The sequence below is a fragment of the Agrilus planipennis genome, unplaced genomic scaffold (assembly GCF_000699045.2).
Source record: "Agrilus planipennis isolate EAB-ADULT unplaced genomic scaffold, Apla_2.0 scaffold85, whole genome shotgun sequence".
Taxonomy (NCBI): domain Eukaryota; kingdom Metazoa; phylum Arthropoda; class Insecta; order Coleoptera; family Buprestidae; genus Agrilus; species Agrilus planipennis.
Window position 1 is genome coordinate 764,603 of NW_020438910.1, and position 27,655 is coordinate 792,257.

The 27,655-nt window shown below is 33.0% G+C and overlaps 2 protein-coding genes across 7 annotated transcripts; one reads left to right on the top strand and one right to left on the bottom strand.

Moving 5' to 3' along the window:
- Positions 1-34: 34 nt before the first annotated feature.
- Positions 35-27,655, bottom strand: LOC108733875 (multiple epidermal growth factor-like domains protein 8). 4 transcript variants are annotated; one of them, XM_025973487.1, is made up of 21 exons: positions 27,052-27,655; positions 22,625-23,016; positions 17,032-17,373; positions 16,727-16,973; positions 15,961-16,353; positions 15,438-15,893; positions 14,365-14,684; positions 14,132-14,288; positions 13,806-14,070; positions 7,339-8,101; positions 6,756-6,900; positions 6,408-6,695; positions 6,066-6,335; positions 5,228-5,592; positions 4,717-4,918; positions 4,213-4,370; positions 3,812-4,067; positions 3,463-3,756; positions 2,116-2,474; positions 1,393-1,756; positions 35-288 (listed from the first exon to the last, which is right to left on the bottom strand). In XM_025973487.1, exons 1-21 carry the CDS (start codon positions 27,566-27,568, stop codon positions 131-133), a joined length of 6,711 nt encoding a protein of 2,236 aa, XP_025829272.1. In that variant the 5' UTR covers positions 27,569-27,655; the 3' UTR covers positions 35-130. The 4 variants fall into 4 exon arrangements, with proteins under 4 accessions (XP_025829272.1, XP_018320718.1, XP_018320717.1 ...); XM_018465216.2 differs by lacking the exon at positions 27,052-27,655 and adding an exon at positions 23,904-26,275 and having other exon boundaries at positions 15,438-15,833; XM_018465215.2 differs by lacking the exon at positions 27,052-27,655 and adding an exon at positions 23,904-26,275.
- On the top strand, positions 8,948-14,427 carry LOC108733876 (sperm-associated antigen 1). Of its 3 annotated transcripts, XM_018465219.1 has the most exons (4): positions 8,948-11,591; positions 11,645-11,837; positions 12,182-12,465; positions 14,348-14,427. In XM_018465219.1, exons 1-3 carry the CDS (start codon positions 10,011-10,013, stop codon positions 12,430-12,432), a joined length of 2,025 nt encoding a protein of 674 aa, XP_018320721.1. In that variant the 5' UTR covers positions 8,948-10,010; the 3' UTR covers positions 12,433-12,465; positions 14,348-14,427. The 3 variants fall into 3 exon arrangements, with proteins under 3 accessions (XP_018320721.1, XP_018320720.1, XP_018320722.1); XM_018465218.1 differs by lacking the exon at positions 14,348-14,427 and having other exon boundaries at positions 12,182-13,567; XM_018465220.1 differs by lacking the exons at positions 11,645-11,837; positions 12,182-12,465; positions 14,348-14,427 and having other exon boundaries at positions 8,948-10,334; positions 10,393-10,474.

Sequence of the window (27,655 nt, forward strand, 5' to 3'; positions counted from 1 at the left end):
TAACTATTATTGAAATGAAACAAAATATTTTGAAAATACTTATATTTACATGTTACATGTACATATTTACACGGAACTATGTCTATATGAATGATCACGAATGAAAATTTGAATGAGAAGTGTTTAATTGTTAAACTGCAGATGGGGAATATATAGAATGCCTCCTTAAAAAATACTGGCGGTTTATTGGAAATGAGATAAGGCATGACGCCAAGGCCAATTTAACAGGAGTACTGTGATTACCAGGTAAACTAACAAAAACTGTTGCCACGGCTGCTAAACTATCACCTGAAAAAAGAATTTCAATATTTTAAAAGTGAAAAAATTGATAGGAGCAAATAAAACTAAAACACTAAATTAACTAGTCTACGTATACACGTCAACTATATAAAAGAAATTCTGGAAAGTCAAAATCTAGTTGTAACTTATTTAAATTTTCATATTTGGCAGATCTGATGCGCGACAGTCGATCAAATGTTGCCGTGTGATTATTGCTTATGAGACAATAATTTGAACCGGGTCCTTTTTTCAGGTGTCGTTGACACGCTGATTTTCATTATAACATTAAAAATATGTAACAATTACCCCATCGCCGATTTTATCAACATTTTTTGATGATATATAGAAAATATAGTGTAATCATTCACACATGAACACGCAGAATATTTAATTATCATAGTTTTAATGTCAAAAATTTAATAATTCTAAAACCAGTGGTGAAAATAGCAACTTCATAAAATCGATTTTGAATGTACTCACCACAGTACGCCACAAGAGAAAAGAATTAATACCAACTTGCTGAAACCTTGTAAACAGCTTCATTCTGACGTGCCCTACATCTTTTTCCTCTACGAAAATTTTCGGCAAAGCGGCGTTTTCAAGCATTCAGCTGCCAAACTTGTATAAATGGTGATGATGTCTTGAAAAAGTATAACCAACCATTTCTTTTGCAGTTTAATGAAAAGACAATTAAATTAAAAATATGTGTTCTACAAAATAACGCGTGAACCGTAGAGTCCCCCAATCGCTATATCTTAAATTCAAGAGTATACGAAAATTTATTACCAACAAGCTGTATTTTTTCGTAAAGGAAAAAGTAGCAGGATACATCAAAATGAAACTGTTCGAAAATTTATAACCGGTTGGAAATTATTTTTTTTCTTGTGGTGTACTGTGGTCTAATTCTGAACAGCATTGCAACTTATTTTTGTGGCACTGCTCTTAAATGTATTTCTTTGAAGGTTCATGCATGGGAATTATTAAAATAATTTTTGCAAATTAAAAAAATATAAGTAATATTCAATTACGAAATGTTCTTATATAAAAAAACATAATATTAATTTTTAAGCGCGTATAATTCATTCGTGCAAAATGACCATTTTCTTAACTTACTTGTTGGTTCGATGGCAATCGGCCGTAAATCGCACGAAGACAATTTGGAAGGTTTTGGTGGTTTTACTGTCAAATTGAGTGTAATTGCGGCGAATGGTCTTTTAGCCATGTGCAGCATTTCGACTACGTGCCGTTGCCGAGCTCGACGCACATCTGCTGCTTGTTTTGCTTTCCAAGCAACTACACAGGCGGCCAGAAAAAGGAAGAAACACGAGAAGAAAACAGAAAAGAATACGAAGAGGTCAATATGTAACTGATCTTGACGGAAAAATATGAGACCGTAGGATACTTTTTCGTCATTCTCAGGCGGATCCAATGCTTGTAATATTACATAGAACCTCGTTTGGTTCAAGATGTGGTGTTCCTAAAAATATACAATGCAATAGAAAAAATACGTAAAACAGTAATAACTTTAGTCCAGAAAAAGTATACAATAAGAAATAAAAATGACCTACTCTGCAGTAACATCATAATGCTTATTTAGTTTTGAAAATTTGTAATTAAAAAAAATGTTTATCCTCAACCAAGATTAATTAAAACAAAAACATATTTTTGCGTTTTCAATTTCCAAAAAAAAAAAAAAACAAAATGAATAACATTAGGAAAGCAATTGCAGGTACAAATAATATATCAGCTGAGTTAACGAAAAAAACATGTTTGTACATTGCATAACTTAGAAGATAACGCATTTATTTATGTAAACGGTAAAATAATAGCAATTACCTCTGGTAACGTTATGACAAGTCTGTCCCTTACGTTTCTTATTGCTAGCACAGGCTTGGGTTGTTTAACGGTAACATAAGTCCTTAACCCTGTAGCTTCATTTTCAATAAACATGTCACTAGTCTTTTGCGAACCATTTTCCCAGAACCCGTATACCGAATCCAGTTTAATATCCAACCATCCAGTACTGGTATTCGGATAAATTACATACGTATCATCATGTGTACTTACAAAAACATTCAATGCTCCTTTTGTTACATCTATTATTATACGGATATCTACATTCGAAAAATGAGGCTGCACAACGAAGAAGACCATTTCTCCAGGATATAGAGGCTTAGGTTTTGTTTTACAGTCGTCTGAAAAGAAATATGAATAATGTATTAATACTTTTAAACGTCAGTATCTACTTCAATAATAACAATCTTGTTTTTATATAAATGTAATAAAACTATTTTTGTGTGGCCTATTTTAGGTATCTCCGAAATCAAATAAGTCAGGATGGAAGGAGTAGTGGGGATATAAAGCAAAGGATAGCGCAGGGTCGAGTCATCTTCAATTAAAAGGAGTCACTTCTATGAACGAACGGTTAATTTAGAAATTCGAAAAAGTTGGTTAAAGGTGAATGTTTGGAACGCGGCGCTGTACGGGTGTGAAACATGGACGGTGGGTGCGGCGGATAAGAAAAGGTTAGAAGCGTTCGAAATGTGGTGTTAAAGCGAATGATGAGGATACCCGGAGAGAGAAGGTTAGAAATGAAGAGGTATTAGAAAGAATAGGAGAACAGAAGACTCTATGGAAGTCAATAAGAAATAAGCGAGATAGGTTAGTAGGACACCTTCTCAAGCTTGAAAGTCGCGTCAGAGACATATTAGAGGCAGAAACGGGAGTTAGGAGGGGTAGAAGTAGACCTAGATTAGATTACTGTTCGCAAGTAGTTAAGGATGTGGGCTATTCTAGTTTTAGAGAAATTGGCTCAGGATAGGAAACAGTGGAGGTGCGTGTCCAACCAGTCTTAGGATTGACGACCTTATGATGATGAAAGTAAACACCAAAATTGAATTGAATTTGATTAGTTTGTAACAGTGGGCATTATTTGGAATTAACACAATTAATAACAAGGTCCTTCTACGATTAACGATATCCATTTGTCATACTGAAGCCACGGCTTGCAGTTTTTCTCAATTTTTGCTTTATTTAGTTTTATTTTACTGATATTGTAATAAAAAATTGTTAGCAGTAAGTAATCTCCACAATTACTGAACCGACCTTAAATTTTATTTGAATTTATATTTATTTATTTTATTTGACACGCACTTACGTTTTAAATTGCCATATTACACTTACCTAACGGCTTTGCATCGAAACACATCTTTGGATTGGTATGAATACTCATTGTTTTGTAACACTGATGTCCAGCTTTGGGGGTGCCGTGATAACCTTCTTTACACTTGGAACATTGCAGCATCCAGCAGGGTTGGGCGGAATTTCGTCCAGATGTGCTACTAGAACATGTTTCGCTTTCGGTGTTATTCTTACAATTGCAATTTTCTCCAGTAACCGGATCGCATACATCGCCATGACCGTTACATTCGCATGTTCTACATGCATCAGTAAGATCATCTGATCCTCTAAAGTTTCCTTTAATTTTAAGAGACATTAATGTAAAAATAGGATATGTTGTACAAATTATTACCTTCAATACATTCATCACATCTTATGCCTTTCGTATAATTTGTACATCTTAAACATCTGGCCGAATCTTTAGGTCCTTCTTTTAAAAACCGTGCAACATCTTCGAGTTCTAAGTCTTCAGGTGGTTCTGGATCTGTACTGTTATCATCGACGCATATAGGACTGTGTCCATGACAATATTCTAAACAAGATGTGCATTTTCCACCGTTAGTAGGATCGCCAACATATAATGGTTGACATTTTTCGCATTGTGCACCCTGTTATAAATCAAAAATAAATGCAATATAATTAGATATTCCGAAATATTGTTAGTAAGAACTAAATGCGACAAATGCTTTAACTTGAATTTCGAATTGCATGTACAACTAATATATTAGTTGGAAGGAACATTAAAGGACTCACCAAAGTGTTATTATGACAAAGAATGCATTTATCAAGTTTATCGGGGCCCTCACAGTTAGAATGACCGTTGCACTGACACTGGATACTACAATTGGCTCCGACATATCCGAAATCACACTGACAAACGTTGGGTTGCACACATTGGCCACGTACACAACCTGCACAAAGAAAAGCCAACTAATTGCAGCCACAAAATATAAACAAAGGAAAATATGAATTATTATCATTATTATTTTTAAGTACTTATTTTTTAGGTTTGATTCTGTTTTGTGACTGTATAAGTTAGTTTTCTGTTTATTGTTATTTACCTAAAACACGTTCCAAACAAAAATTTTGCAAATTTTTTCTTTGATATTTTTGTGGTTGCGACAATAACAAAAAGCATTACACAAACAATACAAACAAGACTAAGAACTATAAAGCGGGAAAAAATGAAGTTAATCGATTATGTAACACCCGCTAATGATAATTAATCAAATTTGTACAAAATAGATGTTTTCATACCTGATGAACATACAGGTTTGCATCCAGTTTCCGTGGCATTGTAACCTTCCCCACAGATACACTGGAATCCTTCAATTAAATCAATGCATACCTCCGAATCTGGATTACATGTATGATGGCCATTATCACATTCATTTTCCGGTGGACACTTGACGTAATGCCAAGTGTAGGTGATGTTTTCAACGTAATGTAAAGATGAATTCTGGAAAGCAAACAGTAATAAAAAATGAATTAAACCACTTTATATTTTTTCAATTATTATTGGAAGATATACCATTACAATACGAGTAAAATTAATAATTAAAATTTAATGCAAAACACAAAAATGAATCGCATTATTAAAATATTAGATAGTAATAAAAATGTTTATAACTTATTTTTTTTTGTTCTGAATAATTAGTGTTAACTGTTATTTTTTTGTATGATATATATTTCAAACAGCTTTAACAGATAATCAAGTAATAACATAAACAGTAGCATAACAACTGAACTAATTGTAATATTAACTTACCAATTGTGCTCCTTCCTTGACGACATCATTACATGTACCGGAAATAGGTCTATCATTGGAACCTTCTGTACACACGCCAATTCCGGAGATGTTATCTTGCGCACACCAACCACAGTGAGCATGTCTCAAGCATCTTGAACACTGTGTAATTGAGTTACATGGTTCTGGGCAATATGCCTTTTCACTTGTGTGTAAAACTAAACCACAAATTCCTCCGGTACAATACATCTGTTGATATGATGCAGATAAGCATTCGTTAAGTTGTGTTGACCATCGACAGTCAGCTTCATTTAGACATGTACTGCATGAAGTATAATGAGAACACAATGCTGGACAAGTATTTGCTCCGTAGATCTCTTTTTCAACTACAAAAAAATACATAAATGTATATACCTAAATATTATCCCATTTTTATAATATTGCCAGTGGACTAATTATTAATCGGTGCCTCAATGAAGTTGAAATCATTTTTTTGTTGGCACTATTAAATATAATTAACAGAAATAAATCGGTACGTACTGATAAACCGGTCGTAAACAAAACATAAAAAATTGAGAACAAAAAGATTTATTTTTTTCTGAACGTATTTGTCCTACTAACATTAATGATGCTACTGGATCGGAGGAACCTCGGAACATTTCTGTTTGTTTTAATATCTCTCGTTTGCGCACAAAATCCCACATTAGAATGTAACACTGTCGATTAATTTAACCAATTTTCAAAATAACGAAAACAATTGTACTAGTAGTTTGTTTTTAAACTTACTATAACATGATTTCTAAAGATGTAGAAAAATGTTTAAACTTAAAAATGTAAATAATATGAAAAAATAACAAACCTGGCACACAAAGACGCCGAGAGTAGCTCCAGTCACAACCATACATTTGTTGACATTGCATACAATCAGCCGCCAAACAAACATTATACGGACACTGTTTAAGAGAATCGGCAGCTTCATCGGAACAGCTTTTGTTTGTCATACATAAATTACCACACCAGTAGCAATTTGGAACTTGTACACAACTGGTGCAGTCATGTAAAGACAAACAATCGCCTGATATAATGGTGCCATCGCATACTTTTCCCTTATTATCATGGACTTCTACTCCTGATAAAAAAATCATAACGTTAAAATAAATCACATAGAAACATAAATATTGTTTAAACATGTTTAAAATACCTGTTACAGAGTTAGATATAGGACATTGTGTTTTGAAATTATTGTAGCACATTTCCAATATTTTCTCCTCATCTTTCTTGAGAAAACAGTGCCCGCAACCCGGAACTTGAAGACAATAGTGTCTGGTACTCCAAAGAGAACACAGATCGCTGGGAAACTCTATTTTCAGTACGAAGAATTGCGAATCACTTCCCCAACCGCCTATAACGTAGGCAGCATCACCATCCGGTTCGATAGCCATTGCTTGAGCGTAAATTTGTCCAGGAAGCGGGCCAATTTTGTCTATACCTACAATAAACAAAATAAGTGACTACAATGCCTGAAATGAAAAGATACTCCATTGATTACCTTCAGAAATAAAGTTTATCCATTGATTACAGTTGTAAGAAAAAGCATACATTGTGTCTGTAACATTCCACGGTGATAATCGACCCCCTAGTACTATCATGTGTGTATCAGTTGTTACTGCTGAGTGGAAATACCTTGGGCGTGGCTAAAATGAGGTACTCAAATAAAAATAAAATTTAACAAACATAAACTGGCTGTTTCGGTGTGCGACAATATGGACCTAATTTAATGAATGCAGTGAATGTTTAAACAAAAATGATAATGCTTGACACAAAAAGGATAGTCATTTTATACAGTTCGTGAGTATATAAAATTGTTTGATTATTATTGGTGTAATCGACCGGTACAACAGCCTAGTTGTATATCATAGGACAGTCCTCCAATGATGTTTAAAAATTGAAAGTTTCAAACAATTTTATACGGAAAACTCTTTTTTAATCAGCTTCATTTTATAATGTTACCATTGTTTAGCTTTTAGCACAGCAGCTTTATACGAGGACGGTATTTTATATTTTTTCTTTTTAGAAAACGATTGTAGTAAAATTTATTAAATTTACTTTTAATATCAGAAAAATTTACTTACGATATTAATAGATGAGCCAAATAAATTTAAATTCGTCCACGTTTTAGATTCGTAATTGAGCATATACAGTTTGTTTGACAGAACGGATTGTTGTGCCATGTATTCGTAACCTCCGAAGACGTATAAACTATTGCTTTGTGAATGGAAAACAGTGCTGTGAGCAAATATTCCCATAGGACTAGGTCCTTTTGTTCTCCATGAATGCCACTGTTCTTTATCCAATCGGAACTCCCACACCTCGCTCAGAAAACCATGTTGAGGCGAGACCCCACCGATGAGAATCAAACTTTCATAGGAAGCGTTACGGTAAAACGTAAAAGTATGTCCTGCGACTGGAGGTGGCCATTTATCGTTTTTCTCTATCATTGACCACCGTTGCGTTTGAATACTAAACTCCCAAAAATCGTCCAAAGTTTGACTGTTTGATGATTTCGAAGACTTCGTAAGACCACCGTATACAAAAATTGATTGTCTCGAATGTACAACATCAGCAGCGTGAAAGAAACGCCCTTCGGGCATTTTGGCGTCAGGTGTTGTATCAATTGTAACTTGCATCCAAGTACTATTACGAATATCGAAAAGTCGAATGTCGTTTAAAGGACCGTGTGAAAGGGAATAACCCCCGAACATCCATAGGGAACCTCTACGATCCGACGAAAGGGTATGGCCAAAGCGGGGAAGAGTTTTACGCAGATGTTCCAAATGATCCGTTAAATGAGCCGTGTTAAAAAGTTCCGTAAACACTAATTCTTTACCAGTTAACCTGCAATAAGTATTGTTTTTTATGTAAATGGTAAAATTTCATATATTTTAAACGTGTCATGACTACCTTGATATGTTTATGGCATACGTTTCACCTATTTACATATCGTAATATAAAGTAATACGAATGAGAATACATGTCCTAAATAAATAATTGGTTCACACGCAATCTTATAAAAATGCCATTATACATACATTATTACAATAAAATTCAAATGTATTTATTCCTATTCAGCAAAAACTACGCAGTTAATCTATATCAATTTGATATCAATACATAAATAATTATAATAAAACAGAGTTTCAATTGAAACGGATATTTGATGGAATCTCACAGTAGCTATTTCGTCGGTACCGTGAGCGCCCTAGCTACAGTTGTTGCAGCGGTGTACATGTTAGGCCCGAAGACCGAAAACGCTCAGTGGCCGGAAAAAAACGGCCACATCGCGTTCTGGCTGCCTTCGAACGCTCAGAACGTGTTTTGGCTGTTTTTAAACGCTCGCAACACGTTCTGGTAACTGTTAAACAGCCGGAACGCGTTTTGTCAGTTGTTGAACGCTCACAACGCGTTCTTAATGTTCGACTTGTATTATTTGCCGCTTTCTACCTGCGTACANTTTTTTTACAGATTAATCCTGCTTTACAAGATCCTTGTTCAAAGGGAGAGCCTTTTAACCAAGCAATGGATGTTATTCCCGAACAGGGAGAACTGAATCGACCATTTAATTTCTTGAAGGAATGGCTATTGTACAGTAACGACACAACATATAAAAGAAAAGCAGACATATTACGAAATATGAACTTGGACAGGCTGCCAGAAGGTATACAGTTATAAATAATTTCTAGGAAGAAAGTTACACTGAACACTTAGTAGTTTGAGTATATAATAACTAACTTGACTTCATGAAAAATCAGTACAGTTCTCGTCAGTGTAGCGAGAAGATCAGTCTGTCATTGACTAAACAACACTAAAGTCGTTTGAAAAGTTACACTTTCATTAAAATGTCTGATAAATCAGCGAAAGAAATTTTTTATGATAAAGTACAACCAATTATTGATAGTTGTGACGATAGATCTATATTACTGTCTGAGGAAAGGTACGAATTGCTTGTACGAGAAGTTGAGCATGCTCAAAATGTTGCAAAAATCAGGAGTCTCGACAATATAAGTGTTCAGTGTAACTTTCTTCCTAGAACTGAAAACAATTATAAGGGGTCTAAGCAAATGTAACGTTCGCAGTTTACCAATTTTATTTCAATATTTCTTAACTCGGCAGTTCTTAAAATTTTTCATTACGATAGAAAGTCATTCTCAATGCAATTTTTAATTATAAAAAATCGTTTTCCGGGGGGTTGGCTACCTTTTGTGGGAGGGAGGCATCCAAAAAAGTAAAATTTTGAGTGACGTATTTTATGATCATGATCGTGTTGATGTGTCAACGTAATTTTGTCTTAAATAATAAAAAGGTATCAAAAGTCTACAACAATAATAAAAAACATAAATTATATAAGCTGTCAATTTGTTGAAGAATTTAAAGGAAAAAATCATCGCGCAACTTATTAACGATTAGTAACGTTCAAGTAGGGATAAGTAGTTTTCACGGAAATAAAATAATGTTATTTACGCATCTTCACATTTCTAACCACCAACAACAATAATAATTAATTATTATTAGCGAAATCAACACCTGAACATTTAAACCATAAGTTTCTTAATGATTATTTAAATTGTAAAAAGCTTAGTAACGCTTAGTTGCCATAAACAAGTAGGCCTGGAAAATTCCAAATGTTTTGTCAATAATTACCATTACTAAGTTACCAACAAATAGATTGGAACAGAAATTGTGAACATTTGCATCAACACACTTCCATTTTGACAATCTGTCAGATATTATAAGAAAAAAATTGAAAATGGTTGAATTACAGGGGAAAACATCATATAAAAGCGATAAGAAAGTACCTCTTTCAGTGAGATACAATATTCCAGATTATTATTTAGACTTTGAATATGTTAATAAGTGCACGAATGGTAAAACTTTAGAAAAGATATTGAAAATATTACGGTCGGGAGAAGAAGGATATTATCCTCAACTTGTCCAAGCTACAGAAGAGAGACTAAAATTAATTAACCCATCAAGTAAATTGTTACGTGTTGTAACACCAGCAGTATCAAAAAAAGATTTGGAAAAGGAGGAAGTTACTAAACTTACTACGGATCTGGACGACTGGTTGAAGGTAGTGAATCAAAACGACACGGAATTAAAACTTATGAAGTCTAATAAATCTATTACAGACGAAATAACCGAAATTAGATCCGATAAAAAAATATCTCAAAGTCCAGCCCCCAATAATGGAAAACGAATAGCGTCCACAGATTATGCAGCCTGGGATAAGTATGATCCCGATGTGGAGCTTATTAAAATGGATGTCGAAGAAACACATACAACTAAAGAAATCACAAAAAAAATGAAAGAAAGAGAAAAAAAGACTGTGAGATTTAGCAATTTTCAAACGCAGGCTGAAATTTCACTACAAGCAAATAGAGAACGAGAAAAAGGCAATGAGTTCTTTAAACAAGGTGATTATCAGGAAGCCTTGCATTATTACACAAATAGTCTCAGTTGTAAATCAACTGCAGCTGCATATACAAACCGAGCTATTACATTTATTAAGCTGAAAAAGTATGACGATGCAATAGCTGATTGCAAAATGGCACTAAAATTGGAACCTTTAAATGTCAAGGCTCACCTTCGAATAGCTCAATGCTTGGAAGCGCAAAAACAGTTCAAAAAGGCCCTCGAATATGCTGATAGGGTAATACATTTAGAACCAAATAATATAATTGGCCAACAATTACTCAACACACTTCGAAAAAAGTGTGGAATTTCAATAAAGGCAACGACACGGCTACAAATTCAAGAAGTAGAAGAGGAAAATGATCTTAAAGCAATTATCTGTGACGAATTGGAAGAACCGAGTTCACCAAAAACTATCAAACCAAAACAAGCACCCCGAAGTGTTCTTAAATCCTACAGATATTACGAACTAGTACCAATTCCAGGAACATCCAAAATGTCACCACCATTTTTTGAGGAAATACGTGCAAACAATTGGGAAGAATTTCGAGAAAAAAAGTGTCGAATTTTGAATTCTACAATTGGCCCTCTTTTTTCAACTACTATCGACATTTCATCTGACGATGATATTACGCCGACTACAAAAAATGTAAAGGCAACCACCGTTAATAAAGCGGTATTTTCTACATCTACAGATAAAAAGACGATAGTATCTCCAATAACTAAAAAAATAAGCAAACATATTATTAAGAAATCTATATCAAAATGCGATAAAATAAATGTTTCCGTTTGTAATAAAAACGAAACTAATAATAACCAACATTTTAAACAAGTAAATCAAAAACACATGGAAGAGAAGAGTACAAAAGAAAAACATGCATCAAATAAACATGTAGAAATGAAAATAATACCTAAAGTATAATCTTTAACAATATGAGGATTCCCTTGTTAAATAGTTTTTTTTTACAGATTAATCCTGCTTTACAAGATCCTTGTTCAAAGGGAGAGCCTTTTAACCAAGCAATGGATGTTATTCCCGAACAGGGAGAACTGAATCGACCATTTAATTTCTTGAAGGAATGGCTATTGTACAGTAACGACACAACATATAAAAGAAAAGCAGACATATTACGAAATATGAACTTGGACAGGCTGCCAGAAGGTATACAGTTATAAATAATAAAATTAGTTTTTAAACTCATTCATAGTATCGAAATAAGTAGCTCGTCAATATTGTGTGGTCAAACAAAAACTAGAGAGGTTGAGAGCAGCCAATAAGTGTTAAGGAACAGGATAAAAAATCTAAATATGTTTATCAAATCCTCATAACACTCATTCACTGATCTTTCAGTCTCCCTACTTTTTTTATCGATATTGGAAAACCCAAATAAATGCTAACTAACCGCTTATTTCGGTACATTCAAAAAGCGGAATCTAGATTAATATTTAAGTAAAAATAATGATTTTCCTTTCCCCTTTACCATTAACTATTTAACTTTTTTTCAGTTATTGGGATAAAATTAGATAGCAAAATGTTTAGTGAAATGGTGAATTGCTTATTCATACACTTTACCGTTCCAGCAGAAATTGAAAATCTTAAAAAAATCCTAACAAACATGACAAGAGTTCCCCGATTCAACATAATTCTTCTTTTTCTATCTGACACCGATCGCAAATGCCTAAATCACATGATAAGTTTCTTGGACCAACACGGAAATAGTTTGCCATTAGAATTAAAAACAGTGTACATGAGTTAGCATCTGTGTTAATGCTCATCAATGATTAACCAGGTTGGCTAATTTATTAAAAAATATATTTCCAACCGTTACTAACATCTACATTTGTACTTCTTTCATTTTATGTATTACAATTGTACAGTAATTAAAACATTTTGAACCGTTTTTATAAATTTGATATTAAGCTTTTACCTCATCAAGCAAATTTATTAACATTAGGTACAACTCTAACAAGCATAACATTCTTAAGCAGGTCAACCGGTAGAGACAGTAAGTAAAAATCCGTACGAATTCCGCTATGCACGCCTAGCGCGGATTTTTACTTACTGTCTAACAGTTGTCATTCTTAAGCGTATTATATTTGTTATATTAGACAAAATTTTGTGGCTTTATCATCTTAACAATACAATTTCTTTCTCTTCAGTTGTAATATGTAAAGTTCATAGGTGATAATGGTCAATATGGCTTTTATTTATTGTAAAACCACATCGACGTTTCGCCTCAGACGGGTTTCTTAAGGTAGGTTTTTATGTCATGTAGAAAATAGTTCCAATTAATTCAGTGTATACAAAGGAGCAATAATTTTTCAGTGAGACGTTAATACACAAAACATAAGTATAAATAAAAGAAATAATCAAAAATGCACTTAAATTAAAAAGATAACATGATTGTACAAATAAAATAATAAACAACGGACAATCTACCAGCAGAAAGCCCCTCTTCTGGGGCAAAACGTCGATGTGGTCTTACAATAAATACAAGCCTTATTCACCCTTATCAGTTCAGGGTCTTACATTTTATCATCTCCATTTTTGTTTCAAAGACATTGTTTCTACGCATACTGCTGTTGTTAAGTCCACCGCTAACCCTTACAACAAAAACACGGTATGGACTGAGAGACAAAAATCAGTCAGTGTCCATTTAAAATTATAGCTTACAAATATTATTTTAGTTATTTACGTTTATGAGTATCGCTACGGCTGATTAGTATTCCAAAGTATACATATTAATAGAAATACAAATTAAAGAGACAATTCATAATGTAAAATTCGCACTTGAATCTCGAGTTAGAGAGATGAATAAATTCGAACTAAAGAGTTTGGAATAAATATAAAACAATTGTCAAGGAAACAAAATAATACGAGAATTAGACATGATCTCGAGTTGCAGAAGTTCGACTGTATTTTTATTTGATATAGTAAAAGCACTACAAAAAAAAGGAACATAAAAGAAAAATTGCCTGAACCTATAAGGTTCTTTGTTTAAAAATTACGGTGAAATATTATTTTTAAGTACAATATTCTTTGGAAATTTTAAACAATTTTAAGAAAAAATGTTCGTTATCTGAGCGCTTGTATTGTAAAGTATATTAAAGTTTATAAAGACGGACTTACTTAGTCATACACGACGGACCTCGCCATCCTGGTGAACAGATACACCTCCCATATGCTTTGTCGCATTGTCCCTGACCCAAAGTATAACTACAGTTATTAGGACAAAGGGGATCTTCGCAGTTAGGTCCTACAAAATTTTCATCGCACACGCATTGGCCTTTTTCACATTTTCGCGGTTCAGTACAATTTTCGCATGTTAGAATTCTGTAAGCTGCATTAAAGCCCTCTCTGTGGTGACCTTGTTTGTAGTAAACAGTCAAATGACCTGCAATAAAAGATGCGATTATAATTGTCATAAAAGTACTATTTTTAATGTGATTTTATACCTGTTCGAGATTCTACAACAGCAGTTGGGAGAGCTTCTTGGGAACAAAATACTGCTGAAAGAGCACTTTGGCTGCTCACATCCACAAGTTCTGGCAGAGCATCATAAACATAAATAGCATTGTCACCACATGATACGTTCATTTCTGTGGCATTTATCTATAAAAAAAAATCATTGTAGAAACTATCTTTATGATTTTATTAAATTTTATGTAAAGAGAGCACAATATCAAACCTGAAGTTGTATAATCACTGATCCGTAATCAACCTCTGGACTAATAATCCAAAGACACTCTCTGGTGGGTGGTCCTCCCCATGGAGCACTATAAGACTGCCTGGAACTGATACCTTGTCCTTCTAAACTTGTCAGCATACCACGAGCTTCGCATTGATAATAACACTGGCCATTGTTGCGGGGATCACCGTAATAATTTAATTTGCATTTTTCACAATGTTTTCCTTCAGTATTATCCTTACAATAACACTCTCCAGTGTCGATATCACATTCGCCCAATTCTTCAATACCGTGGCCATTACAATCACATTTACGGCAACCTAATCAAATAAAATACAATTATTTTTAACTTAAGTTTAAAAAATGACCTTAATTAGAATTGGACAAATACATCCTAAGTAGTTTAATAATAATAGCTGCACATTAAAAATTTGAAAACTTTTAAAAAATGCAGTAATTAGGTAATGTACCTACTGTATTGAAAAATCACAGTAAAATTAACTTTTACTCGGAAATGTTGAAATTAATTAACTGTACCTAGCTATTAAAATCAAAATTACATATAATACAATTTACAAAATGTAGTATGTATAACCTCACGAAGAATGTTATTTAATAGATTAACTAAATGTATCCAATAATTAGCCCGTAAACTTTTTTTTATATGCCTTTATGTCATATTCAATATTTTCATTGTGCCTTTAAAGTTTAGCTGTTTTCGTCTTAAAGATATTCCAAATATAATTTGAAATAAAACCTGAAGTACATTTTATCATTTTTTTCAATGCAAATAATTTAAGATAGTCAAATCAAAAAGTTTCATTGACTATTTTAAAAAATATACATTTATTGAAAATTACAAGCAAAATAGTTCTTTATTGGGGGTTTTATAGGAAGAGAGAGATGAGAGAAAGAGAGACAGCGAAAGAGAGAAAGAGACCGGCTGCGCACTCGCCTATATAATAGAAAGATAGTCACTGAGAGTCGCACGGAGAGAGCATAACGCTTTTTCGTTATGTGACTATTTCTGCCAACAACTTCTTAAATTAATTTGCAAAAATACGTAAAATTACCTGCCATAGATGTCGCGTTTCCATAGCTTCCAGGTTTGCAGTAGTCACAAAATTCCCCCATCGTCCAGTCTTGACAATCTTCACAAATACCGACACCTCTTGGGCAGCTCGAATGATTGTTACACCCGCAATTAATTGAACAATCATCTCCCGTCCAGCCCAGTTTACATTTACATGCATATTCTTCACCCTCTCCTTCGCAAACACCATGTACGCATACATTAATGCAGGTACGAACACAAGACGTTCGACCGTTGCCGATGAATCCTCGTTTGCAATGACAGCTGAAAGAGCCGTCTGTGTTGGTACAAGTAGCGTTTGGGTGACAGTCGTGAATGCCTAGGCCACATTCGTCCACATCTGGACACTGAGCATAAGCCCATCCGGCATCAGAAACTTTCAAAAGATCAGAACAATTTAATGCAGGTGTGTTAAAGTCACCTTTGGCGCATACACCTAAAATCATATATATATGTATATTTATGTATTACAATTTTAAAAATAAATCAATTCATTTTCTTACCAGATATAGGGTTAGAAAGATTGTAGCACCAACCACAAGATAAAGATCCTAAACAAGATGAGCAATTTTGAAAGTGGGCACACGACTTACACTTGTCTTGTTGTCTTATTGAATCTACATCATTATGATTTGGATCGTGAGCAGAAATTTGAGGGAATGGTTGATCAAGCCATTCGCGACAAATACCGAACTGATATTCGCTAGTATACACAGAAAAACTAAAGCATTGTTGGGTTGCTTCGCACCACACACAACGACCTCTTTCTTCAATACAGGTCGAACAATTTGACCTTTTGTAACATGGAGCCGGACATTCATCAAAGTTCTTAACAGCTTTTGAGTTTCGACCGATACGAAAACAACGAGATTCGTCCACCCACCATTCACACAAACCTACAATAAAATAACATATTATTGTTTGAGAATTTATAGCTTTATATCATGCATGAATGTTCTTTTTGGATACGAGATTATTACTAGTATTCACACATTTCTGTGCCTACTTATTTGCATATTTATAAAATTCTTTAGTCACATAATTAAAAATGCTTGTGGAATAGTAGGTACTATAAATCCAACTATTAAAGGTATAAAATACAAAAGTGAACATTTTTATATTATTATAAGCTCCATAATACCCATACTTTCACTATGGCACAAAGAATTCTCGTAACCTTTATGTTACGATGTTAAAGCATTCCAAATTTATGATTCATGTAAATGAGTAAGTAAAAGACTACTACTGCTACTACAATGCATAGTTTACCTGTTTCCACACAACTGCTACAGGATATATAATTCGAACAATTAGAACAAAGATTGGGTTGTAATGTGAGAAAATACCAATCACCATCTTCAGAAGTGCACGTTATGTTTTCATTTTCATCACGAGATATGCACTGCCCTCTTGCTTCGCACCATCCGCACATGGAATCGGTAAGACAATGTAAACAATTTTTATACTGAGAACAGGTACCGTTTGAAAAAGGCTCCAAGTACTCAAATGTAAACACCTACAAAACAATTATTTGAAAATTACAACTGCTATGTTATAGAAATAAACAAATTAACCTTCGAAGTTTCCTTGTCTTTAAAATGAAGCAATTCCATTCGACTTTGATACTGACTGTATGGATTCAATTCCGTTCGTATCTTTTCAGCTCTAAAATCAACCGCAACTCTTTCTGAAAATTCTTTCTCTGGCCATAACTGCTGTTGACATTGCTTATGTTCTGAACTTATATTAAAAATAGGCTTATTATTTAATGTCAACCACGCCGAACTGTAACTAGCGCAAGCTTTCAAGTGTTCACGTGATTCTATTTGAGGTCTTAAAAAACCCAGCAGACGAGCTACCATTTCGACCGTAGAATTTTGATCAGCGCGGATCCACAGAGGACCAGTAAAATCAACCTGTAAAGTTTTATTAAAAAATTATTATTGCTTCCAGAAAACGTATCTACTAATTACATACATTTATAATTAAGTAACGGTAATGCAATATAAACTGGGCATTTTATTCACTGACGTGAAAGCGATAGTAACAAAGATGTAAAACATTTTAAAAATAAAACATTCCCTTTGATAATTTTCATAGTCCTTAATAAATGTATGACATAAACTTTCTTGTGTATATTAACTATTTTTAAAAATTTAATTTCATAACACATTCAGAAAACAGAAGGTGTACATTACGATTTTATATTTACTCGTTCTCATCAGCAACCGTGATGAACGCCAACAAAAAACTGGTCAAGTAGAACGATGAAATAATGTAATGTTAATAGTTAGGACTTCTGGCACCTTTAGTTTTTCATATTTTTTGTAATGGTAAGTATACCTAAGATATTCAATTGATAGAAATAACTGGAAAATGAAAACTATAAAACGTTAGTTCTTTTGCATCCTCTAATATAAAATCTAACCAAAACAACCTTCTTAATCATTATTATCCTAAAACTAAAACATCTCACTTCCGTAACTATAACTTAACACAACTTTAAAAAAAAATCGGGAAGGGCTAACATCTATACGGATTCCTGACAAAGTCTGTGTATGGTAGGGTTCCACCTCATTGCTTAAAAACATTATTATTATAAATTCGACAATATAAAGCATGAAGCCTAATCGCCGACTTATCCAATCATATACTTACATTAAACAAACTCGCATTCTTGACGAGTTAATTGTCATAAGCGCGAAAGCAAAATTTCGTCTGGTCCACCACTAGCAACAGAGGGCTAAATTCAAGTCAAGCAAATTCAAAGCCTCCATGTAAATTATTTCCATTAATTTTTAATGAATTTAAAACTCCTGGAGACAAATGTATGACGGTAGGCCTGGGCCCTATGTACCTAAGAGGCCGTCACCTAATGCATATTCGTATTCAGCGACCCTCAAAATCATCGAGTACCTAAATTGGACTTATTTCTATCATTATTGTACGAGCTTTTTTTATAATAACCTTTAACAATTACCCTTATTACTTATCAGCTTATCATCTTCTCCATAGTAATCTACATTTTTATTTTCGTGTGGAAGTATTAACATTGGTATACTTGATAAAAAAAAGAATTATATAACCCGACATAAGTAATTGATACTCCTTAAAGTAACATTGGAAATAGGCAAAAAAGTCTATACGTTACCGCATTGATATTTAATCAACTCCCTAGTAGTTTAAACGACCTACCATCTAGTAATGTTTCACAAACTAAAAAAATTAAAAATTGGATTAATGAAAATTATTAATATTTTAGTTTATAGGGTATTAAAAACTCCCTTATTAAGGCTAACTAAATCATGCATTGTAGGGTCGTTTACGTAAGTATTACGTAAGCAGATTTTTTGCAGTTATCAACCCCCTCCCCCCCTCGTCAGTAAGCAAAACTCTTACCCCCCTCCCAGTTTCGTACATTTATCCGATCAAATATATGAAACGGCGAAATATTATTTTGCGTCGACAAAATCAGTAATTTATATGTACACTCATTATAATGTGTAAAAAACAACCCGACAATAGCCGACAAATAATCTTAAGTATCCTTTATGAATTAGGGACATCTAAGACTAAACTCGCCTTGGAAAAAAGGCTTAGTAGACTGGAATTATTCCTAGTCGCTGCTTGTAATTCTTCTTGAATTCTCTTAAGACACAATAACATCAAGTTCCTTGTCGGACTTTCCTTGTAACTGATAATTACGTCACACTTCGTTAACTAACTTCTGCACATTTTGTATTTGTATGACATTATTTGAAACTTCCGAATAATTTTTAGTATAATATGGATTTGTATATTTGAAACGACATTTTAAACCATTCAACTTTGGCGAAAGTGGATCAATGGTAGAACAAACATTGACTTACAACAGGTCAAATCGTACCGAAACGAGACAATAGATTGGCGGAAGAAATTTAGACAAGTGAATAGCGCGCGGTAATTCCCCATACTCGGTTCTAAGCGAGGAAACGTTTCCATTATTTTCGGAAATACCTGACAATCTTTTTCGTTTTCAATCATAGACAAGTAGGGTTGCCATATGTGTTCAAACCAAAATGTACTAAATTTTATAGAAAATACGAAAAGGTAAGGAAATAAATACTACTGACATAATCATCAGCCAGACCCCCCCCCAACCTTCATGTCATCAAAAATAAGCGAAGCAAGAAACCCCATCAGCCCTGTAGTGCTAGTAATAGTTGAATGGCCCCTGTATATAATGAAAACGCATATTCTTATATACTTCTCTAAGAAACTACGTCATATAAATAGAAATACATATACGTACATATGATAATCTGTATTACATTTAGTACCTAATATTGAATAAATAAAAAAAGTATTGCCAGATATAAAGTTAAAATTGTTATTTTCAAGAAATCAAATTACATTTAAATTACTTCGTTTATGCCTATTTAAAGTTTCTCTGTTACTATGACTACCTGCCGTTCCATTTGTCAATGTTATTGCATCCACGTTATGTTACATTAATAGTTTCTGTTATTAGTAAATAATTTATAATAATGGAAGATACACTTAGAGAATATCATTGTTACAAATATTTAGATACACCAGATGGAAAAGACATAGATAAAAAAATATGGAGTGTAACTAAATATGCAATACCGGCTGGCGCGTTAGTTGCAACATGGGATATACTAGCGTACTCACAACCTGCAACTGTTGGGAAAACTATTGCTAGGTACTTGTTAAAATTTAACTATAACGATAATATTTCTTAAATCATATACTTTAATGCGTTGACCAATCAAATTTTAGAAGAGCAGCCATTCTTTCTTTTCAAGATTTAGCGATAAATATAAAACTAAGGTTTCACAGTCGCAACCACCCCTCCCCCAACAACTGCAGTTTACAAAACAATGACAGCGAGCCAAGCATGGTAAGACACTGTGCTTGGCAATGGAAGTCAACCATTTCATTTGTACATATCGATTACACGCTACGTGCTCACCACTTAATTACTATTTTTATTATTATCATTTTTCATAATTCTTCTCATACAAATGTTGACATATCGATTTTCTTTTAACTCTTTCTATATAGAAAAAACATATCTGGCGCGATGTGTAGTAACCACTAGTAGCTTATTTTTGGTGATATAACTACTAAGCACTTGTTTTGTTAATAAACACAGCGGAAGTGTTGATGCGCTTTTTCTCAGGAAATAACATGCGATTAATTGTAATTTTCTGATTATCAACGATTCCACGAATTTTTATATTGGTATTAACTTTGTTTTATGTATCTAATGAGTGTTGTTGTTTTGTTAGTGAACAGATACACCTCTGAATTTGTTAAATTATTTATTTTAGTCGCATTAGCTATCATGCTAAACAGGTAAATGGTGAATAGTAGCCGGTAGAAAGAGCAACTATAAACTATTCAAAAGAACACGCAAAAAAGTGTTTTCATTTCCAAAGAATATATTTTATTTAATTTATGAACGACCAAAATGAACGTATTACAGTTGTTCTTCCTGTATGGAATGTATTCGTTTGTGTTACCTAAATCAATTATCATCAACTAAAAATATATTTCTTTGATTAATATTTTAGTGTTACCATCCGTTTTTATTTTTATTTTAACTGTAAGCTGAAATATGGACCATAAATAAATTCACCGACACCTAACTAACAGCATGAGAAATGGAACCACAATTTTTTTTATTAGTATCTTTTTGTTTTTCTTAAATTTTTAAAATGTCTGAAATTTAAACGAAACGCCTTATGTGTATCGTTATATGACCGTATAAATCTGCGATGTGGCCGGCCGATTCTCAGCCTCCTTTTGTCATATAACGAAAAGTAAGCTGCAGACCTATAAATTCACATTCCCCTAGGACGAAGCATACATCCATCTCAGTAGATTCTTCAATAGATAGAACTACCGCATGCGGGGCTCAGATAATCTTAGAACAATAGTCGGAAAATCTCCATACCCCCCAAAGAATTATTATTTGATAGTTTTTTGGATGAGCGGTGTCATCGAACCTTACTTTTTTAAAAGAACAATGAGAGGGTACTAATACAATTACAATCAATAGGAATCACTACCGCATGATGCTAAATAACTATTTATGGCTTATGTTGGACAATATGGACGTACAATCTTTATTTCAAGCAGAATGACGCTTATGAGCTCCAAAAGCCGTGAAACAAACTGTCTCGCGCAGCAATTTCGCATATCTCGGACATGAATTGATCGTGCGATTTAACTCTCCTAGACTATTTTCTTTAGTTAACTGAAGAAAACATTCTACGCTATTGTCCCTCAACAATTTGAGCCCTCAATAAAATATTGGAGCTGTTATTCGCCAAATAAAGCTTCAGTTGTGCGAATGTCATGCAAAACTTCCTACGTTGAATACTTTTTTTATAATTTTTTAACTCCTATGAGTTCCACAAAAAAATAAACATTCCTTTTATTTACAGGTTCTCTCACATATTTTTACCATTTGTTGCTTTACCTGCCACATTTGTAGCAGTAACTAATCATTTAGCAAAAGAACGCGGTATAGATGATAGATTAAACTGGATCGTGGGAGCTCTGGCTGCAAGTATGATTCCTTTATATTGGAAAAGAACAGTAGGCATGTATTTATCTATTGCAAGTACGAATGCAGTATTAGCAGCTACAGCAAAATATTACATACAAAACAACATACCGCTTATTTTCACAAAGAAAACGCAAAGAGGTGGAATATGGGTCCATCATGATTATACACTAACAAGAAACATTCCAGGGAATTATAAAAAAAAGTAAAGAAAATATTAAAATTTTGTACGGAGAAAAGAACATTTATAAAAAGTAAAATACAACTGCATATAAAAGATTTAAATTCCACTTTTGTAAACTTATGAATAATGAAATAAACGAAAATATCCCTTATTTAATTTTAACGCGGTCAAAGTTAAGAATGAGTAAAAAAAAGTATAAAAATGTAATTTTTTAGCCCATTCCTATTATTTATTTAACAGTTACTAGTAAATAAATAGTATAAAAAACTAAAATAAAACGAAAGTGGTAAGTAGCAAACTGTGTAGTGGTAAGAACTAAACTATGTGTTAAATGCCGCTAATTGCAGAATCCTAATTTCTCATTCACTTAGTTAATTTTATGTGTCTCTTGTTGTAATATACTTACTATTGTCGCATTAATAATTGTTACAAAGTCCGGCTGGGAAATATTTACAGGATGATAATAACGAACGAAAGTAAGACCAGGTCGTCTATCCATCTCTCGACATTTTTCAGGTATTAAGATTTCTGTTCCTTTTGTACCCCACCAACCTCTAATTTGATTAAGATCATCCTCCCATAAACCACAAACACCGTAATTATCATCTTTGTAGTGACACCTAGCATTTTGTACGCACCATATACATTCGCTCAGCCCTAATTTGTATGCCGCTGAACTCATCAGCGCCTTTCGTTTTGGCTGTATAGGTCCTTGAATTAGGCAAGAATGACAGTCACCAAGGGCAGGACAAATTCCAGGACAACGAGTTGTTTGTAAATTGGTAGTACAGTTTGCACCTAAAACATTGTTACAACTTATTTACTAAAAACCAAACTGTATGTGAATATTATATAATATTATGTACGTTAAACACGTCAAGAACGCACTAGCAAAAGGGTAAAAAGTTATGTTTAAATTTTTGTAATAATTAAAAAGTGTATTTTCATTTCATAAAGAAATAAGCGGGACTGAAATTGTTGTAAAATATTTGTTAAATTACAATTTAGTATTTACTGCAGCAAGAAAAAAGAATACTTATTTAAAAATTCTTGTATCATAGGAAAGTCCAGAACTTAATATTTAGACGAATATTTAGTGGCAATGTTATTATAAATTAATCATCAATTTAAATATCAAATACCCTTGTGTAGTAACGATTAGCCAATAATCACATAATTAAAACAAAATTATTATCTATTTAATTCTAATAACGTGACTAACTAGGGCAGGATTTCGAAAAATAATCTTTTACTTACAAAGAAAATACATTACAATAATAAACTGACGATTACATTGATTTCAAATATTAATACGTTTTACTTAATTGGTAACTGGTTTTTTTCTTTTTTCTTTTAAATTTTCGATAAAAATGATTTTATAAAGTATGAAAAGTATAAATTAAGTAATACTAATGTACTAATGTTTTTTATTACTTTATTAATGAAATTATTGCATGTCTACTTTCGTAATGATTGTCATTATTAAGTAATTCAAATAGAATTTAAGAATTCAAGAAATTTATTCTATTTGAATCGTTTCATAATCACAATTTTTCTCGGAAGTATGTATATTCAGGTAATAATTTGTTTAATAAAGTGATAAAAAACAGTATTATAGTAACAATGAATTATTACAATGTAACCGCCGAAAATATAAATAGTTTAGTAATATGTAAATTACAAACCTATGGTGCGACCATAGCATATTTCATCAGCAGAACACCATCCACATTCAGGATCAGCAGAGCATTCTGCATAATTCTTATGCCAAAAGCAAGCACCTTCTGGATCGTATTGCTCTTCTTTTTTTGTAGTAATCATTGGAGGAACTACATAGGCTAAGAGATCTCCATTTACATTTCCATGATAGCCTCCTACTAGTAACAAAACATTCTTATGTCGTACTGCAGAAGCATGCGCGAAAACTCCTTGCTTTTTTGGATAATATGAATTATTTCGTCTTCCTAATATTTCTGGATTAACCCATATGTGACAGCCCAAATGATACAAGTACATCTGATTATCATAACAGATTTCTTCTTTATTGTGTCTATGTGTATAACCACCAAATATAACTAAATAGTTACCCATTATATTAGCTGTATGAAAAGCCCTTTCTCTAGGTACATATTTTTCTCTGAGGTGCTCTCGTGTATAATGAATTTCACTCCATTGTCGCTTATCTAATTGAAACATATACATATGATCAGAGAGCTTAGAAAACCTTGCAACACCTGCAGTAATGCCTCCATAGACAAGAAGAGAATTAGTGATACTGTAATATACTGTTGCATGGGCAATTATCCTTATATCTAACTGTTTTCCACCCCTGGGTCGTATTTCTTTCCACACCTCATCTCGTGTTGGGGATAATGTAATGCTATACAGTTTTGATGAAAAGTCGCCGGTTTCTGTGCTTCCACCAAAAAGATAAATTACACCATTTGCATATGTTAATGTGTGACGTGCTAATGGTGGTGGTTTGAAATCAGACAGGTGTGCTCTTAATTCCCATTTACGTCTATTAATGTTGTACTGCCATAATTCATTTGATAAGCTATTATTTTCTAATTTTCCTCCATAAATAACAAAACCGTGGCTTGTTTCACAGGCAGCATGACCATATCGTGGTAATGGAGACAATTTTTCATTTGATTCTGAGTGCCTCTGTTTTCTTTTAGCAAATGTAGTATTGTCATGGACAGACAGTTGAGATAACAAGAAACTTTTTAAAAAAGAATTTCCTTCATGTAAACCAAACTTCTGTTCCCAGCCAGGCCCAGATTCTCTTACAAAGTGTGCTATTGCACTTGGTTCTAAATAATTGACCAAGCTTTTATCAATTAATACATGACCGTTTTCATCAGTCCAAGTGCTATTTTGAAAATTGTATAATTCTAAGTTACTCAATACTTTATTGAGATTATATCCTCCAAAAACATAGAGAGAATCAGTTGATTCAACATAAACTGCAGAATGTGCTGCTCTTGGTGTTAGACCTCCTCTTGAGTGAGTTAACCAATGCCACTGGTTTCCCATTTTACTATCCACATCATTGAGACTACAGGACTGCCCTGAGAATCCTGTATTGCATTGACACCTACCTCCCACACATTTACCATGACCTTCATGCTTTCCACAATCCTCAGGGCACAGTCGTTTAGAACAGTCTATATCTCCCCAGTCACTTTCACATACACAAGCATTTTTATAGCAAACTCCATGTTGTGAACAATTGTTAGGACAGTCTGTTATAAAGTATTCAGCCCTAAAACCTTTTAAAACATAATTGGTGTCACTATATAATAAAATTAACATATGTCCTGAGGAGGCTACTAATTTTTCGGGTTCAGTCTTTCCACTAAAGCTTCCCAATAGTGGGGAACTGAATGAATCCCCATCATAAACAAAGACATAGTCATAAGAACATTCTGTTCCCATACTTGAAAAACTAAGAGTAATAAATTTACTGTTGTTAACAGTATTAGCCTTGATTAGCCATTCACAATGAGTATCTTGGGTGTAATTAGATTCAGAAGGACCATCAGTTATAACACCCCATGAAGAAGTGAGAATCTGGCGTGTTTTATCACAAGGAATTAAATTTACAGCCCCATAACCGATTAACATAAATAAATTAACTAGAAATCCGGTTTGAAAAACTCTTAATAAGTGAGGTTGCATACTGTTTACTGTTGGGAATACTCTGTTACCCAGTAAAAGAATCAGTCTTCAGAACGTCTTTAAACATTGTAAACTTACAGTCTACCAAAAGCCACTTTAACATTCTTAAGTGCATTTAAAGTACTGTTTACTACACCACAAACATAAAACTAACGAATTAATTACCTGTAAGCTATGACAGGTGACAGGCAATTGTAATAAGAGTTAATTATGGTGGGAAGGAGGGAGTTAATTGTCAAAACTAGTCATAACCAGTAACCTTTTTCACTTCCCCTTCTTTTCTTATATCAAAGCATTATTCAAACGCCAAAATCAAAAAACATCAACAAAGTTCTCAAGAACCTTGCAGCTGGTAAAAGTTTTTGCAACCAACGCATGCGCATTATTTTCTTTGTTGAACATTGCCTTCTTTCGAATTATGTACTGTATTTAAATTAATTTAAATCATTTATTAACCCTTCTTAATCAAAATTATATTCATACAAATCTTATACCAATACTTATTTAAAAATTCTTGTATCATAGGAAAGTCCAGAACTTAATATTTAGACGAATATTTAGTGGCAATGTTATTATAAATTAATCATCAATTTAAATATCAAATACCCTTGTGTAGTAACGATTAGCCAATAATCACATAATTAAAACAAAATTATTATCTATTTAATTCTAATAACGTGACTAACTAGGGCAGGATTTCGAAAAATAATCTTTTACTTACAAAGAAAATACATTACAATAATAAACTGACGATTACATTGATTTCAAATATTAATACGTTTTACTTAATTGGTAACTGGTTTTTTTCTTTTTTCTTTTAAATTTTCGATAAAAATGATTTTATAAAGTATGAAAAGTATAAATTAAGTAATACTAATGTACTAATGTTTTTTATTACTTTATTAATGAAATTATTGCATGTCTACTTTCGTAATGATTGTCATTATTAAGTAATTCAAATAGAATTTAAGAATTCAAGAAATTTATTCTATTTGAATCGTTTCATAATCACAATTTTTCTCGGAAGTATGTATATTCAGGTAATAATTTGTTTAATAAAGTGATAAAAAACAGTATTATAGTAACAATGAATTATTACAATGTAACCGCCGAAAATATAAATAGTTTAGTAATATGTAAATTACAAACCTATGGTGCGACCATAGCATATTTCATCAGCAGAACACCATCCACATTCAGGATCAGCAGAGCATTCTGCATAATTCTTATGCCAAAAGCAAGCACCTTCTGGATCGTATTGCTCTTCTTTTTTTGTAGTAATCATTGGAGGAACTACATAGGCTAAGAGATCTCCATTTACATTTCCATGATAGCCTCCTACTAGTAACAAAACATTCTTATGTCGTACTGCAGAAGCATGCGCGAAAACTCCTTGCTTTTTTGGATAATATGAATTATTTCGTCTTCCTAATATTTCTGGATTAACCCATATGTGACAGCCCAAATGATACAAGTACATCTGATTATCATAACAGATTTCTTCTTTATTGTGTCTATGTGTATAACCACCAAATATAACTAAATAGTTACCCATTATATTAGCTGTATGAAAAGCCCTTTCTCTAGGTACATATTTTTCTCTGAGGTGCTCTCGTGTATAATGAATTTCACTCCATTGTCGCTTATCTAATTGAAACATATACATATGATCAGAGAGCTTAGAAAACCTTGCAACACCTGCAGTAATGCCTCCATAGACAAGAAGAGAATTAGTGATACTGTAATATACTGT

Excerpts from the sequence above, each read along its gene's own strand:
- LOC108733875 (XM_018465215.2), bottom strand. The coding sequence starts at position 25,902 with ATGCAACCTCACTTATTAAGAGTTTTTCAAACCGGATTTCTAGTTAAT. Across the intron at positions 6,901-7,338 it reads TTGGCTCATCTATTAATATC|CCACGCCCAAGGTATTTCCA; the intron begins GTAAGTAAATTT and ends ACCTCATTTTAG. Across the intron at positions 4,371-4,716 it reads CAAACCTGTATGTTCATCAG|GTTGTGTACGTGGCCAATGT; the intron begins GTATGAAAACAT and ends TTCTTTGTGCAG.
- LOC108733876 (XM_018465219.1), top strand. The coding sequence starts at position 10,011 with ATGGTTGAATTACAGGGGAAAACATCATATAAAAGCGATAAGAAAGTA. Across the intron at positions 11,592-11,644 it reads AAATGAAAATAATACCTAAA|ATTAATCCTGCTTTACAAGA; the intron begins GTATAATCTTTA and ends TTTTTTTTACAG. Across the intron at positions 11,838-12,181 it reads CTTGGACAGGCTGCCAGAAG|TTATTGGGATAAAATTAGAT; the intron begins GTATACAGTTAT and ends ACTTTTTTTCAG.